Here is a 17,546-nt window from a genome sequence, read left to right as displayed (position 1 = left end):
CTCAGAATTTTCCACAGTTTATTGTGATCCACACAGTCAAAGGTTTTGGCATAGTCAATAAAGCAGAAATAGATGTTTTTCTGGAATTCTCTTGCTTTTTCGATGATCCAGCGGATGCTGGAATTTGATCTCTGGTTCCTCTGCCTTTTCTAAAACCAGCTTGAACATCTGAAGTTCGCAGTTCACATATTGCTGAAGCCTGGGTTGGAGAACTTTACTAGCATGTGAGATGAGTGCAATTGTGTGGTAGTTTGAGCATTCTTTGGCATTGCCTTTCTTTGGGATTGGAATGAAAACTGACCTTTTCCAGTCCTGTGGACACTGCTGAATTTCCCAAATGTGCCAGCATACTGAGTGTAGCACTTTCACAGCATCATCTTTTAGGATTTGAAATTACATCATTATATTCTGACAAATTTGAAAAGAAGTATGTGTTCTCCTCTCTACTTTGACATCTGCTTTTGTCTTTTTTTTTTTTTTTTAAATATATTCTAGGCATAGATTCCCTAGCAGTTGGCTTCAGGCCTAACCTGGCCTTAGAAGAGACATTACAATTCATTTTCTACCTTCTCCTATGTAGCTGTATGTTATATGTTGAAGGAACATAAAACAACATAAATGATGCTACTGAAATACATTTAATATAATGATGATACGATTCATTTCTTTCTGTCCTAGTTACCCATATAAAGAACTACATATATACTAGAACAATGAATTATTTCTTTTTAGAAGGAAATGTTATTTTTCTAAACAAGTAAGTTAAAGCAGCGATTGCTTGTTAAAAAAAATGAAACTTGAAAACCAGTGTAATCTCAAAAAACAGCAAAAATGCTATGGGACAAATAATAGCTGTAAAGTATTAACTCAATAAAACCATATTTTACTAAAATATTTTATTGTAATAAGATTCACTGTGCTTAAAATCAATACAAAGTAAGTTATAATTATTTACATACAAATAAATGAAACTATGTACAGTAGTTAATAACAGCTGAGTAAACAGCATCAACACAATGTTCACCTCTAAATCAGTATGTAGTTTCCTAAGGATTGTTAACAACAGTAAAGAAAAAAATTGCTGATCATAGTTGTTCCTTCTTATTTTTGGCCATGCAATGGGATGCAGGATCTTAGATTCCCCGGCCAGGGAACAGGGATTGAACCCGTGCCCCCTGCAGGGGGAGCATGGCGCCTAACCCACTGGACCACCAGGAAAGTCCTAATCCTAGTTGTTAAATTAACTGATTTCTATTAAAAAAGAAAGTTCTCAACCAGGTATATTTAAGACAAAGTATTTATCTCTTTGAAGATTAACTGAAGAAAAGTCTGATTCTCTCCTGTATACTGTAGTCTGGTGAACTTTAAGATTAAATAGCATTTTTTCCAAACTTTATATCTACTTCCCAAACAGATTTTACCTCAGTATTAATGTCAAAGTATAAAGTATTTACACTATTTGACTTGGAACTAATATCCATGATGTAACAAACTATTAACAATTCTGACATTTGTACTGTATACACTCAGGTATGCCCACAAAAACCAGTCTGTTGATGGCTTTAAAAAAATATATTAAGATGCCAAATAAATCTATTTTATTATGAAGACTTTAAGAATATATTTTTATTAGACATTATGGTAACAAATCATTACCCTATATATAGTTGATTTATTCGGTGCATTTTTTAAAAAAAGTAACTGAATTCCATTGTAGCTATTCTCGAAGGAAAAAAAAATCATTTCTCCAGTTGTTGAGGAGTACTAAAAGCCTCGTACACATTAGCAGCAAAGTCTTTCACTTGCTCCATCATTAACAGATCCTAGCAAAATGAGAATAAAATATTACAGTTTGTAAAAGAACAGATAATCTGAATTCATTTCTGCAATCAAGCAACAAATCTGGCTCAAAGTTTTGTGGCATTAAGGCCAAAAAGAAAACCATTTAATGAAAGTAGTTTCTTCTATAATAAATTCCTGGAGATATTTATTAAGTTCTTGTATGAGAGACAGTGGGTATGATAAGTATTCAAGTGTGGCTTGTCAAGATGAACCGCTTACTGATGAAAGCAGAGACTTTTATGAAAATGGACAAAGATAAAGTATAAATGCCACAACTTACAACTTTTCCCCCCCACACTAAGAAGATCCAAAATAGTCTTTCTGTGTGTGTGTCAAATGCTGGATGAGTATCTGTTGAATAAATGATTGCAACAATATATGCTGCTGCTGCTGCTAAGTCACTTCAGTCGTGTCCGACTCTGTGCAATCCCACAGACGGCAGCCCACCAGGCTCCGCCGTCCCTGGGATTCTCCAGGCAAGAACACTGGAGTGGGTTGCCATTTCCTTTTCCAAAGCAGGAAAGTGAAAAGTGAAAGTGAAGTCGCTCAGTCGTGTCCGACTCTTTGGGACCCCGTGGACTGTAGCCCACCAGGCTCCTCTGTCCATGGGATTTTCCAGGCAAGAAAATGGAGTGGGGTGCCATTGCTTTCTCCACAATAATATATCCACACATACATAACCAACCACACATATATACCTGAGAACAGGGGTTCTTATGGGATTTGTTAATGTTGACTTCCCTAGTGGCTCAGAGGTTAGTGTCTGCCTGCAATGCGGGAGACCTGGGTCGATCCCTGGGTCGGGAAGATCCCCTGGAGGAGGAAATGGCAACCCACTCCAGTCTTCTTGCCTGGAGAATCCCATGGACGGAGGAGCCTGGTGGGCTGCCGTCTGTGGGTGTCGCCAAGAGTCAGACATGACTGAGCACCTTCACTTTCACTTTCAGTGTAAATAAAAAATTACATCTTTTTTTCATGAACCTTTAACTGAAATCTAGCATTTCTTTCAGCTGTGTATGTAAGCAACAAACTGACAGTAGAACCTGTGAGTTGGTCTTTAGCAGAATTCAGACATTTTTATATCATATGCTAGGTAAGTTGCAGAAGTTACATGAACTGTCATTTTAAAAAATATTTTGAAACTGTATACAGTTGGTTTTCGTTAAAACCTACCTATTTTACAATATACACTTATAGGCATCATTCTGAGGTGTCCATAGGATTCCCCAGAGAGTGAAAGGACCCATGGCAACAGAAACCATTATGTGGTCTATGCTGCCCAGTGAGCAGCAGAGAAACAGGAAGTGAACCTATCCTTGATGCTCTCTCTTAAGCATCAGAAAATCCAAGTAAGCTTAGCAAGTCTTCATCTCACAAATTCATAGTTAAATTCTCTGAATACCACATGGTACTTTAACTCACAGAAATCGTAATTTAAAAAACTGGTGGAAGTCTTGTCAATTAATGGTCTAGTATATAAACAATCTACATCCAATGATACTAAGAAAATTTATTAATACTAAGCATTAGTATCAATGATGTTTGTACCTTTTATTTTCATTCTCAATTATAGACTGTAATATAGTATGTAAATTATTTAAGCACCAAAGCTGGTGTTACATTAAGTGTGTGTTAGTCACTCAGTCACGTCTGACTCTTTGCGATCCAAAGGACTATGGCCCGCCAGGCTTCTCTGTCTGTGGAATTCTCCAGGCAAGAATACTGGAGTGGGTAGCCATTCCCTTCTCCAGGGGATCTTCCCGACCCAGGGATTGAACTTGGGTCTCTTGCACTGCAGGCAGATTCTTTACCATCTGAGCCACCAGGGAAGCCCCGGTGTATATATTATGCTACTCATCAAGATGAACAGCTTACTGATGAAGCCAGAGATTTTTATGAAAATGGAGAAAGGTAAAGTTAAGGTTTAAATGCCAGAAGTTACAACAATTTTTTTTCTTACACTAATATGCACATAAAAATTAAAAGAAAAAAATTTAAAACTTAAGAGTTCAAAAAATTTTCAGCTAAAATTAAACTTTAAATTAAGCCACATGGGAAGGACAAGCCAATGACTCTATATAAGAGAAAGGAAGAATTACAACCCATAGCCTCATGGCTCTTCATGTTCTCAAGTAGAAAACCAGAGATACTCTAATCTGAGATAAATATTACTGAGAAGATACTATCTTTACACTTAGGCCTAGAGTCTCTCTCTTCTCACTGCACATTATGGCAGTAGTTTGGAATTGAGGTGTATTGTGAGTAATTTATTGCTGGTTATACAGTTTCCAAGTTTGCAAATAACTTGGAAGAAAAGTTTGGATTCAAAGCTGTTCTTTTAGTAAAATCAGTCTTATTCAGTGTATTCTATTATAGAATGCTTTCCTAAGAAAGGAGATGGAGTTATAGGGAGATGAGTGAAAAATTTAAATAACCTACTGAGGATGCAGCTTTTAATGAACAGATTATTGGTGCACTATTAACAGTTATACTTATTAACTATTTAAATGCTTTACTTTCCTACAAAAATGTTTCATTTTTCCTCAAAATCTGAGGGACTGGTTCACTGATTTGCCTCAAGGCACAGCTTAATACAAAACATTAACACTGTAAATTCAACTGACCGCTAGAATATATCTGGACTAAAATGCAGTGTGTCTAACATGTGTTGTACTATAACATGGAGAAAGGTATTCCCAACCTCATAAAAGTGCCATGATATTATACTCTCATGGGGCACTCTATTGTACTCTACATGTGGCTTCAAGTTTTTGGTTTCTTTGAACAAATATCATAGAAGAGAAATGTAATTTTATGTTAGACAAACAGGACCAAAACCAAAAGTACAGTCTGTTTTGAATAACAACCCAAGCTCGCCTCTTACCTGAACAAAATGACTAGGTGTTTCACTGCAAACTGAATGGATCTGTCCATTTATTATGGGAATTATCTTAGCTAAAGGCAGGCTGACACTGGAAAGACTGAAAAATCATCACAGTAATAATTATTTTCTGAAATTATTTTATAGGAATTTAACATTTAATTATAAAAGAAATAGCCATTGAAAAGTACTTACAGAAATGTTTTAGTAAGAAAGTAAGACCAAACATAATTTTACCATCTAGAAATAACAATTATAATTGACATCATAGTTAATTTCTTCCAGTAATTTTTTAATACATATCTATACTTTTTGGGTGTTTTTAACACCCAGCTATAACCTCCCAAGCAACACTGTTTTGCATTTTTATTCTCATGCTATAATCACTCTTTCCATCTCATTAAAAGTTCTTCCAAAGTATTTGTCTGTTTTTTAATTACTATACAGTAATCCATCCTCTAGCTGTGACAACTTATATCATCAGCTCCCTATGGTTGGGCATTGAGTTTTTGCCTAATTTTCTTTAATATAAATAACTCTTTGTATTTACAGTAAATTACTGAGTTGAAGGATATGAATGCTTTTAAGCTTTAAAATGTGCATTACCAAATTCCCTCTGCTTCTCTAACAGTCTGAGAGGATACCTGCTCTATCATGACTCCTTTCTACATCAAGCATTTCTTTACTCTTCATATATCTGATAGCTAAAAATCATTCTCTCACAGTTTTGGTCTGTATTTCTCTTAATTACTAGCAATGTCAAATAGTTAAGTATAATAAACACTTGAGTCCTACACGAGTGATCATGAGTACTACAGGAATTAAGAAAAGATTGAAATGGCTGATACAACATAATTTTTATAATTCTCTAGTGTACAAGATCAAGTATTTGTTTTATATAAAAATTCTTATCACTATTCAGTAAATAACTAATACTTTTGCTAGATAGAGATTGTAGTGAAATTTTGTTGACTGGAGCACCTTAATTTAGAGAACTTACTGAGGCTGAATTTTTTTTGAGAATTTAAAGAACTGCTATAAAAGATTCTAGGATGACATTTAAATTGCTTCAGAAAATAAACTTTATGACCCTAAGCATTCCAAATCCTCAATGTTAACTGCCAATTATTCCTTTTTGTATAATAAAGAGTGGTCCCAGAGAACTGGGCAAATAAACTCTTGCTCTATGTATTTGAGAATTAAAACAGGCATTGCACATACATACTGCATATCAGTTACTGTTATCCCTAATTTTAACAGATGAGTCTACAGTCAGTTAACATTGATTTAGTACCTATTATTTTCTGAATTTAATACAAAAAAACTGCAAAACTGTAAATCCTAATAGATTTAAGGTGCTCATGCTTATAGTAAAACCATAAGCTATCTTTTGGCAGAGTGAATCCATGACTTAGTAATTATGATTTAAATCATTATCATCTGTACTATCTAAACATTCCTAATCCTACAAAAAGGGCTACAGAACTAGGAGATAATTCATTAAGTGGGAATATAGAACAAGAATGCCTGGTTGAATTATGAAGGCCAATTATATCTTATAGTACTGGAATAATGTAAGAGAAAACATTAGAACTTAAATAACATTCTCACAGTTTTATATTCTAAAGCGTTAAATTAAAAAAGCCTCAATAATTGAAACTGGCCTATGGAAAAGTAGTTTCACAAGTTAAGTACTTCTGTATAGTGGCAAAATTTTAGAAGAAATAAACATTTAAACACTGAATACTGAAAGAGCTCCTCCTAATGAAGGAGTCATTGGCTTAACAGAGTTTAATTTCTTGAAAAAATAAACATTCACATTTGTCGTCTGAGATTTTCTTTTTTTGTTACCTGGAACAAAAAATAAACATATCAAAAAGCACTATTTTATCAGAACAGTCATAAGACTGGTAACATTCTTATATGTCTTCTTACCTATTCATGGAGTTACCATGTTGCAGGTCTTGTTCAGTAGGTCGAAAGAACTCAGCCATGTTGTCTAGCAGTCTACTGAATCCTCGGTTGAGACAGGTATTCAAAACTGTACTAAAATCTGGACTACATAAAGAAGATAAATTACTTTTTAGATTTTCAATGGAAAAGGGCAAAAATTTAGTAACTATGTGGCTACCTTTGACAGCCACCACCAGTTCTAGTCACAATTTTATAAACTAAAACACTATAAAAATATATCAAGGAGTCAATATTAAAAGTTAAGCATAAAAAGAGGGCTAATTATGTAACGCAATGCACTGAGGATATTTGCTCATTTCGCTAGATTTTCTTACATTATGCGGCACTTCGTAAATGTACTTTTATAAATATCAGTAATCATTACTTCTCTTGAGGAAACTCTTAAAGAGGAAACTCTATTAATATTTTGTTAATGTGTTCAGATGAGGAACTGGACACTTGATGCATGAAGAAATTTATCCTAAGGTATGTTACTAGTAAATATAGGAGGCAGAATTTGAACCCAGGCCTTTCTGATCTTAAAGTTCAAGCTCTTTTTGTTATATCATGTTATCACCTCACAGAAACTCTTTGATATGAAGAGTAATATATATGCTATCAGGGTTAGGAACTGCCTAGTTGAACAGATTAGTTCTGTCTCTGACGTGTAGAAATCACAATTCATCGCATGGCAGTAAATTTGGTAATTATTAACATATAAACAGTAAAGTAATGGGAGTAAATAAAATTGCCTGGGGCAGTTGAGGATGAAAAAAGAACAAATACCTGGGAAACATTAGTATTTAAAGGAAACACAGGCATAAAGGAACCTAAGAAGAAATGGTCTGAGAACTGGGGAAAAACTGGGAGACTGTCAAGGCAACCATGAGAGAAAGAATTTCAAGAAAACCTTGATCAACAGCGTTAATTATCAGAGGAAGGTCAAGAAAGATGAACACTACAGGTTGACTGGATTTGACAAAAGAACACTGATGACCTTCCAGAGTTTCATGAAGTGATTTGAATAAGAAAAGAAGCAGAGATTGATACTGTAGAAAGTCAGGGACTAGAACTTGATGAATTCATATAATAGCTGAATTAACCTAAAAAATTTGCTGATTTTCTTCAAGATCATGAAAAAATATTATAAACAGAGGATATAATCTGCCCAGAAAACGAGAAAATGATCTTAAATTATCTTTAATTAAAAAAAACTGATACTTTAATCACTTAAGATAAAGCAGATGAACTGATATTACCACTAAGATTTCACAATGATAAAACTACCTCAAAGAGTGTAAGTGACTCAACCAAGGTTGACCAGCTGATAAACAGCAGAGCCAACCTTGAATCTAGGTCCTCTCATCTTCTAATACATAATCTGGGGCTTTTCCCATTTGTAACATTCTGGCTCTCTTCTGGGTAATTTTAAAAAGTTAATACTCTATTGAAGGCAGATGTGAATTTTTATCACTCAAAGATTTAGTAATATTAGAGTCGAACCTGAAAGGGTTAGGGGAAGTAGTTCTCGTAACTGAGTATGTGTGTGCGTACACAGCACGTGTGCACATGTGTGTATACCTGAGGATTAGCTAGAGCTGGCTAGCTCTGGCTGGCAAGAGCACCTCTTCCCAAGTCAGCACTGAGTGACATCAGATCAGGAGTCTGCAGAGTCAGCACTGCTGTGGCTACAATTTTAGTTTTAGTTTTTGTTTTATGTATAGGGCTAGTTGTTAAACATATACCAGAATACACTGGGCATATAAGAATCACCATTTAAAGCTTTCCTCAAAATATACATGCTAACTATCTTCCAGTCCCTTAACTAGTATATCAGAATCTCTAGGCTAGGAAAACAGGTAGGGGCAATCCTGGGTATCTTGGAGAAAAAATCTCTGCTTATCTCCCTACCCTAACAAGACAAGCACGAGTGTAGGTAGGAAATCCTACTAAAAGCAGGGGAATATATTTAAAATTTAATTTTAACAAAATATTATGTTGAATATTTGTCCAAGAAAAACTATAAGATGGTCATGAGTACATTTAAAATAGAAGCACATGTTCCTGTTACATGCAGTGTACATACCTTTCCAACATGTCTCTAGTTTCATTGAGTAGTTTAATAGTGGTAACATCTCTAGGAGAAAGTCCGCAGGCCTGTGAAATTAAAAGGCCACACTTCAGGGTTTCAAATATTAGCACAGGGTTAATGTGAAACAAACTCAAGAGTTCAGGAAATCTCAAAAGTCTATGTCCTATCAACAATAAAAAAAATGTTCAACTCAAAGAAACTATACAGGTTGATGTGCACAGATGAGTAGCATTTAAAACACTGAGTCACAATAGGATCTTTATAAGATCTTTATTTATCTGAAGGACATATTAACAAAGAAAAATTAGTCTTCCAGGTTGCAGAGGCCAGAGATATTTTTTTCTACTATTGTCAAGGGATTTTATTAGGATATGCATCTGTCTTTTCTCATCAATCTAGTTTAATCTAAGGCTCCATGTGTTCTTCCAATCTAAGTTGTAGGTTTAAATTCAATTCAGATAAGATGTGGTCCATCATCCCTCTCATTACCTGGTCTTTTGAATTATTTTCTTTTTTAAGTCCACTGTTGAATTTTAAAATGTGGAAATTGCTTTATCATTCCAGAAAGCTTTAAGAATACTATTATTGCATCTCCTCAAGATTCTAACTTTTAAGTGAGTTTTCTCTTGCTTCTCTTGTTAATTCTGACAGGTCTGCTCTGTTCATTCAGTTTAGCTTCCGTCCTGCAGGGGTTCATGAGGTTCTCTTAAATGGCTTACAATCTATCTCTGGAGCCTCTGCGGGAGCGGGAAGCAGGCAATGAAAAACATGGCAATCTTTGTTCTAACAGGGCCTTTAGGCTGAGGTATGGCACAAGGGCCTCTTTAGTCTAAGACTTCTCCAGTTGTTAAGTGAGGAAGATCCTTCTCTCAACTGCAAAGAATGGATGCAATCTGCTTACATATTAATAAGCAGCAATTACTTTAAAAGAGGCCTATAACCTGTAATCCTTGGTATTTTTATTATTCTTAATCAATGAGTAATTTAGATCACAACTGTCCAGGGCACACCAGGGTATAGCAACACCATGGCTGATAACTGTTGGAACTGGCCTTCTTTGTTTCTCAACTGGATGACTACAACCTCCTTCAGTGCACTCTGATACTGTTATCACTGATTTATCTTAAAAAGTAAACATGATTGTGGTACTGACCTGATCAAAATTCACCTTTGTCTAGAACTGGAAGTTTAGACCCTTTATCTTGGCATACAAAGCTCTTTATGATACTGTCCCCAGCCACCAGCTTTATCTTCTGTTACTTGATCTCAAAGAAATATGCTTTAGCCACTGGAACTGAATGTGTCTTCTGAATTCTCAAGGTTTACTGAACATGCTTATTCATTTTGTATCTCAATCATACATCATAGTGTCTGTCACATAACTAATATTCAATAAAATCTTGCTGAATATCTAAAATGCTTTCTAACTAGAAATCAATCACATTTATAGTTTGTTTTCTAAATTAGTGAGGTTTTATTTAAATTATTGAAATATATCTTTCAATCACTTACCTTTCAAGAGACTCAGAAATCTAAATTTTAAGACATAATGAAAAAAACATTAACAACAAAGAGTAACTGGTTTTGTTTAAATAGTTTTGAATTAAGTACCTGAACTGCTAATGGAGTTTCTTCATCTGGCATCATGTAATGGCATAATAAAGATTTGGATCCATCATTATTAATCCAAGAAGATGATTTATGCTGCTCAACGAGATCTCTGATTTCTTTTAGTTTTTGCTCCAAGTCCAAAAGGGACAAAGAATGTTTAAGAGAAACACTAGAAACAGAGAAAAGGAAACTGGGATAAGTGAAACTATACCACACGTCCTATTAATACTCCTTTCCTAACAGGTTACTACCCGAGATCCTGTTTCATCCCGTCACACCTGAAACTACTGACTATGAAATCATCAGAGCAGACTAAGAAATCGGCCACTGGTTTGAGGCCAAGAAAAATCTCGTTGCAGATTTCACAAGAAAATTCCCACTGTGATTAAAGACACTGCCATATGAACAGGAGTTAAAAGCCTCAGAGGCAGATTTTTAAAAGCAGGTCTTTTGTCTCATGACCCAAATATTTTTGGTTTGTTTTGAAATCAATTGATACACAATGAAATATTAAAGCTTTCCCCTTAGTATCAAAACGTTGATACTGATGAAGAAAACGGATTCCACAATGTAATACCCAGGGCTGTGTCTGTATTAGGTTAAAAGAGTTTTGCAGACCACCGTTTGTCAAGTCACTAGCTTCACTAGAACTATGCTAATTGTTCTTTTATTCATCAGACTCAGGAAGTTAGGAAAAGCCAATGCAAAATGCCTTACCTTCCTAAAATCTTCTGCACAGCTTGTTTAATGACAGTGATCAATTCTGTCAGGCCTATAAAAAGAAAAATAAATGTAAAAAAAGCCTTGTTTACATTTTCAATTCCTCAATAATACAAATGAATGAATTAGAATTAGTTTACAGGTCATAAATAAGAATCTTACCATCTCCAAGGAGGTGCTGAATACTTGATAAATATTGCTGTTGGACATCTGGGGGAGCAAGAACTGTCTGTACAAAACAGACATAAGGTGCACAATATTATTAATAAATAATGTTTTCATTATAACTGAAGCTGAGATTCTAGGACCTAGAACAATGGGAAACACTACTCTCTAACATAACAAAGTCTAGTTTCAAAATATGAAGAAAAATAATGGTTAAAGTTTATAATCACATGAAATATAATTATTCTATATAAATCATCATGATAATATTTGGTTAAATTTTGAATCTCTTGAAAGATAAGGCAGTATCAGTTTAAGTCTATTAAACTTACGGTGCCATTTTTGCCAACTGCTGCATTATCCAAATAAATATATCCACCGATTATGTTTAACTGGACTCGCAAAAGAACCACCAGCATGCAAGTACTGTACACAGCTACGATACTTCTTGTGAAACCTTTGCAGAGAAAAGAAAACCTCTTGGTACTAATTGTTAAAACACAAACAAATGTGTAAAATCGCAAACCATCCCTATGTTATTTTTTCATAAGACAACTTAAAACATACGTTTATAATTATTTCAAGTACAAAAATGTATCAATTCAAAATATTTCAGTTTATCTGCTTACAAAATATTTATTGTCAATTAGGAATGATCTCTTAATTGAAACAATAACCAATAAAGATAATAACCAATATATTCAGTGAAGGGTTAAAGGACTGGGAAGCACTCAGTTGTAGCCTCAGAGCTCTGAGCTGTCTAGGGAGCTTGTTCAGAATCAGAGAAGAGCGCTGAGCATGAAGAGCTCCAGCTGTCATTGGCAGGTAAAAGAGCACAAAGGATAAGCTCATACAGGGATGGAGGAAGGTACAGAGAGACAGAGACCAGTCTTCACAGGTGTTTAGGACCGACTGTTCAAAACAGAGGTAAGAGAAAGGTGCTGACTCTTGCTGAGACGAGGAAAATGTCCAGTGGATTTAGCAACACTACTGATCTGTGATATCTGCTTGGATGGAGATACAGGAGTGGAAACCAGGCTCCAAGTGTGTCAGAGAATGAGAGGGAGTCCAGAAGAAAAGAAACAGAATGTAGGAAGCTTTAGTATTACACAAGGGAGATTAAAAAAAGTACAATAGCTGAAAGGAAATATAGGGTACTACACAGGTTTATTTCATTTTCAAACAGGCAAAGCTTAAGCATGATTTCTGTTTCCCTGGTGGTTCAGTGGTAAAGAATCCACCTGCTAAGCAGCAGACACGGGTTCAGTCCCTCGGCTGGGAAGATCCCCTGGAGAAGGAAATGGCAACCCACTCCAGCATTTTTGCTTGGGAAATTCCATGGACAGAGGAGCCTGGGAAGGTATAGTCCATGGGTTGCAAAGAGTCAGACATGACTTAGTGACTAAACAACAAGCATGATTCAGTTAGGAAAACACAAGAATGACAGAGGATGAAGTTCTGAGACATGGAGATATATGTATCTATCTGTCCTAGGGAAGCTTTTTGTTTGAAATTTTTATCACTAATCAAAGTTTGCATACAATATCAAAGTAAAACTACTATTTAGGTTGGAGTAAAAACTTCGTTTATTGTATCAGAATACACATATGTAGTCTAGGATAAGTTTATGTATTATTATAACAATAATACCACCACCACCACGAACATCACTAAGCAGTTTCTATGACGAGTAGACATCAATCTACTTGCTTCACGAGAATTATTTAATCCTGACGACAACTCCATGTGGTAGGTAAAGAAGAGCCACCCACGTAATAGAATACAACAACTTCCCATTAAAAATATTTTAAGGCTATGCCTTGAAATATGTAGGCTTACTTATTATCTTCAGATCCTCCCATATTTCTAGCTTGTTTGAAGGCCTAAAGAAAAACATCAGAAAATATGAAAATAATAATCTAGATAATTTAACAGAAAACTTTGAACTTTGCAGTTCAATATTTAATTATATTTTATCACAAGATAACTAGAACTGTAGAAACAAAGCCCATAAGCTATACTAAAAAATGACTATAATTTCAGTAACTGATGATAACACCCATTTTCATAAGAGTCAGAGACAGGACTTAGTGACTAAACGACCGCCATCACCATTACCTGTGTATGTCCTTCCAGTCTTTCTCTTCCTTCTGAGCATATGCGTATGTGTACTATAAAATCATACAGGAAAAGCAGGAATAATATTTATCTTTCCCTTATTTACTATTTTACAAATAATGAAGTAGGTCTATAATCCTTCCATGGTAAGTATTGTTTTTTAAATATCATTACAAACACAGACATTTAAATGTATACTTGATGTGTTTCTATCCACTGTAGTTGTTACCCTTATTGATCTTCAAACTGCCCATCTTTGACCATTGCGGGGCTATCCAGGTTACTTCCTAAGTTGTTCTGAAATGAACCCTTCAGTCTTTGACAGCTTCCTTGCTTTTGGACACAAAAGGTGTCTGGGTTCATTTTGTTCAATTTCTGCAAGCCTGAAATCATCCATTTCTCTGAGAGTCCTGGTTCAGAAGACTCAGCTAGTATACTATATGTGTGTATTTATTTATCATATATATATTAAAGAGATAAAGTACATCATGAATTCATATTTATACTCCTAATTCAAAATTAGGATCGCTTTTTTTTTTTTAACAATCTCATTAATCTTATATCTGTATTTCTTTCTGCCTGCACTAGAAATCAGTGAAACCAATATAATTACAACTTGCCGCATCCCTCACTCTGTGGACAACAGTCTCAGAATAGCAATTCTGAAAAGAGTTTAAGGTTTTCGTTTTTTTCAATTCTGTATGCTCTAAGAGTATATATCCCACTAAAAATACACAGTCAAATTTCTGTTTTAGAGTCACTTGGCATAGTTTCTGCTGGGCTTCCCTGATGACTCAGTGGGTAAAGAATCTGCCTGCAGTACAGGAGACACAGGAGACATGGGTTTGATCCCTGGATCGGGAAGATCCCCTGGTGAAGGAAATGGCAATCCACTCCAGTATTCTTGCCTGGAAAACCCCATGGACAGAGGAGCCTGGCGGGATCACAGAGAGCTGGACATGACTAAGCATGCAGGTACAGCAGTTTCTGGTTTTGTGATTACGACACCAACTAGATACACATTTAGGTTATTTCATTTATTTTACCATCACTTTAGACATTGTTTTTCAAACACTAAACATAGTTTTATAAATATGTAAAATATTTACAAATATTTGTATTCCCTGATGACTTTACAACACAGTATATTCAAAGAAGTCTGTTTCTATTCACTTTTGTTTCCTTCTTCACAGGCAACTATTAAAAAAATCCTTTAACTTTGTATTGTTCTTCTTTATATAGGCAAATATATATATATATATATTCATATCTGCCCCTTTAGACAAATGGTAGCATACTATATACACCTTTCCTTTAACTTTTTAAAACTTACAACAATATATCCTGGAGATCATTCCATAATAGTATATAGATAACAGCCATCATTTTTTTTTTTAAACCACAGCATAGTACTCCACTGTACTATGTGGATGGAGTTCACTGCTGTTCAAATCACCTTCATGGTAGAACCAGTTTTTTTGTTCTCATATTTCCAATCTGTCACAGATGAACACTTTTGTAAAATACAATAAAAATAAATTATAAGAAAAATGAAATTAAAAATGACAAAAACACAATCCAATATTCTTTATTATTATTATCAGATATAAATTTACATTTCAATAAGAAGTTGAACTACCATTACCACTGTGGGCTATTACTAGTTTCTTATCTTTCTTTGCCACTGGAGGGGCTGCAGAGCTTCAGGTAACCTTTTACTAGATGGCACAAGTTTGACAGCTACATGGAGAAAATCCTACCAGGGCCCTACTGCAGCCTTAGCTACTGTTTAAGCCTTGTTGTGGAATATCATATTTTAGTCCCATATTAAACTGGGAATCAACCATAATGCAAGGATTAGGTATTTTAATGCAGTTAAATCACATCTCTTGAATGTTGCCTAAGATAAATCTCAAAGTGATTCTTACCGAAATTCTAAATGAAATAAGAAAATAGCAGTTCCAAAATTTTCATACAGGAAGTACTCAATAGCAGCTGGCTATGGCAACCCACTCCAGTGTTCTTGCCTGGAGAATCCCAGGGACAGGGGATCCTGGTGGGCTGCCGTCTCTGGGGTGGCACAGAGTCAGACACGACTGAAGCTACTTAGCAGCAGCAGCAGCATGGAAAGGCAAATTAAGGTTATCTGTCTTGAAACTGTACTTAGCTGGCATGATTTTGGTGGGACAGGACAGAATTATAGCCACACAGGACATTTCTTCATTTTGACATTCACTGCTAACAGACTTAAAAGTAGATTTAGGTGAAAGTGAAATTGGTAGTCACTCAGTTGTGTCCGACTCTGTGCGACCACATGGACTGGAGCCCACCAGGCTCCTCTGTCCATGGAATTCTCCAGGCAAGAATACTGGAGTGGGTCACCATGCCCTTCTCCAGAAGATCTTCCCGATCCAAGGACTGAACTCAGGTCTCCCACATTGAGGGCAGATTCTTTACTATTTGAGCTACCCAGGAAGATTTAATTGAGATGAGACCTAATGTATAGCATGGTGAATACAGTTAATAATGCTTTTGTATTCTTGGAATTTCCTGAGAAAAAATCTTATGTGTTCTCACCACACGTTAAAAAAATGGTAACTATGTGAAGTGATGGATATATTAATTAGCTTGGTTGTGGTGATCATTTTTAATGTATGTGTTTACAAAAAATGAGAAAAAAAATTCACCTTATCTTTTTAAAAGATTCTAATTCCAAACCTATGTAAAAGGTACTTTCCATGCCAAGATTCCTATCAAATGATTGTCTAATGGAAATCAACTCCAAGTTAAATATGACCAGGCTCTTTAATGTTACCAAAATATATTACCAAATTAAGAATTAAACTAATCCTAAGTGTTCTGCCTCTCTTGTAATGAAGGATGTTTAAGATTCTTTGCCACTGAAACTTCATTGACCCCAAATGAATATAACAATTTCAAATCAAAAGAAAGGTAAGAAAAAATAACACGAAAATATTTAAAGAGGAAACAGGCAATGAGGAGAACTGTTGTCCATCTTATCTTTCCAAGAATTCTCCTCTCTGTGTAAAGAAAAGAGGGCTCATGCCTTTTCTTTAAAGCTGCTCAGGTTTTACCCATCAGAATTAATCCCTTTGCTCTCTAGCCTCTCACGTTTTCTTCCCACATTTTGCTTTTACTTTTTAACACAGACTTACCACAATATGTCTTGAATTATGACCATTTATTTCATCTAATTCCTCCTTTGGATGACAAGGTCTTAAAGGGACAGAGACCTTATCTTAATTATCTTGAATCCTATGTTTAATCACCAAGAAAGAAGGCCACTGTGTTTGCTGCTACTGATATGCTGCTTTTAATAGTGTATTCACTTATTTCATTTGTCTTGTCTTCCCAATAAGACTAAAATTTAAGGCAATTAAAGCCTATTTTTGTATCTCTTCCTTATGTGCATACAGGTAACTAAGTATTTATTTTACTGGGAGCAATCTGCTTGTATGCTTCTTCTTTATATAACTATATGAACTAATTTATAAATTAAACCCTACATCCCTAAGTAGTAAAAGTGTGTCAATCTCTAAGAATCACGAAGTTAGGGAAAAAATTTGTATTGTTAGCATTATACTTCAATCAGATTTAAAAATCTGATCAATTGGTTGAAGGAGAGAACATCCAGGTTCTACCTTTTCTAAAATAGTTATCTCTAGGAACTGTCAGCAAGATGTTGATGAGCAGAATTGTAACTGTGTGGACTATGGACAGTCAATAATATGTAATTGCACTATTGCAAAACGGGTGTATTATCCACGTACTCACACTTTTTGGGGGGGATACATTTTCTTTTATTGTTACTTGATTTTTAAACTTTGTTTTAACCCTTTAAAAACTGCTTATGACACAATTTGCCTTAAATCCATTCCAAGCTGTGTATGTTTTCCAATTAAAAAATTACAATTTACACTCTCCAAAAACACTACACAAATCTATTGTATACAAATCCATTTGTGTACCCGAGTACACAAATCCATTGTTATTTTGGAAGGTATGACTTGATTATAGAAAATGTTTTCAAAGGAACTTTCCAGCTTGGTGTGTCATCTGCCTGAACACTAAATTCCTATTTGCAAAGTGCAGATGATAGATACTATCTGCCTCACAAGGATATTGTGGAAATTAACTGGGAGT

General features: G+C 35.1%; 1 protein-coding gene across 1 annotated transcript in view; it reads right to left on the bottom strand.

The window, feature by feature from the left end:
* Positions 1-1,647: 1,647 nt before the first annotated feature.
* The window catches only part of PEX3 (peroxisomal biogenesis factor 3), a 30,971-nt gene continuing 15,072 nt past the window's right edge, over positions 1,648-17,546 (bottom strand). Inside the window, exons 4-12 of the mRNA XM_052645897.1 lie at positions 13,104-13,147; positions 11,597-11,721; positions 11,262-11,328; positions 11,097-11,151; positions 10,380-10,548; positions 8,763-8,833; positions 6,659-6,781; positions 4,727-4,823; positions 1,648-1,823 (exon numbers count right to left, since the gene is read on the bottom strand). Of these exons, the coding sequence (XP_052501857.1) occupies positions 1,740-1,823; positions 4,727-4,823; positions 6,659-6,781; positions 8,763-8,833; positions 10,380-10,548; positions 11,097-11,151; positions 11,262-11,328; positions 11,597-11,721; positions 13,104-13,147 (835 nt within the window). The 3' untranslated portion in view covers positions 1,648-1,739. The remainder of the gene's footprint in view (positions 1,824-4,726; positions 4,824-6,658; positions 6,782-8,762; positions 8,834-10,379; positions 10,549-11,096; positions 11,152-11,261; positions 11,329-11,596; positions 11,722-13,103; positions 13,148-17,546) is intronic.

Source organism: Budorcas taxicolor, chromosome 9 (genome assembly GCF_023091745.1).
Source record: "Budorcas taxicolor isolate Tak-1 chromosome 9, Takin1.1, whole genome shotgun sequence".
NCBI lineage: Eukaryota > Metazoa > Chordata > Mammalia > Artiodactyla > Bovidae > Budorcas > Budorcas taxicolor.
This window is presented reverse-complemented; position numbering and strand designations above follow the sequence as displayed.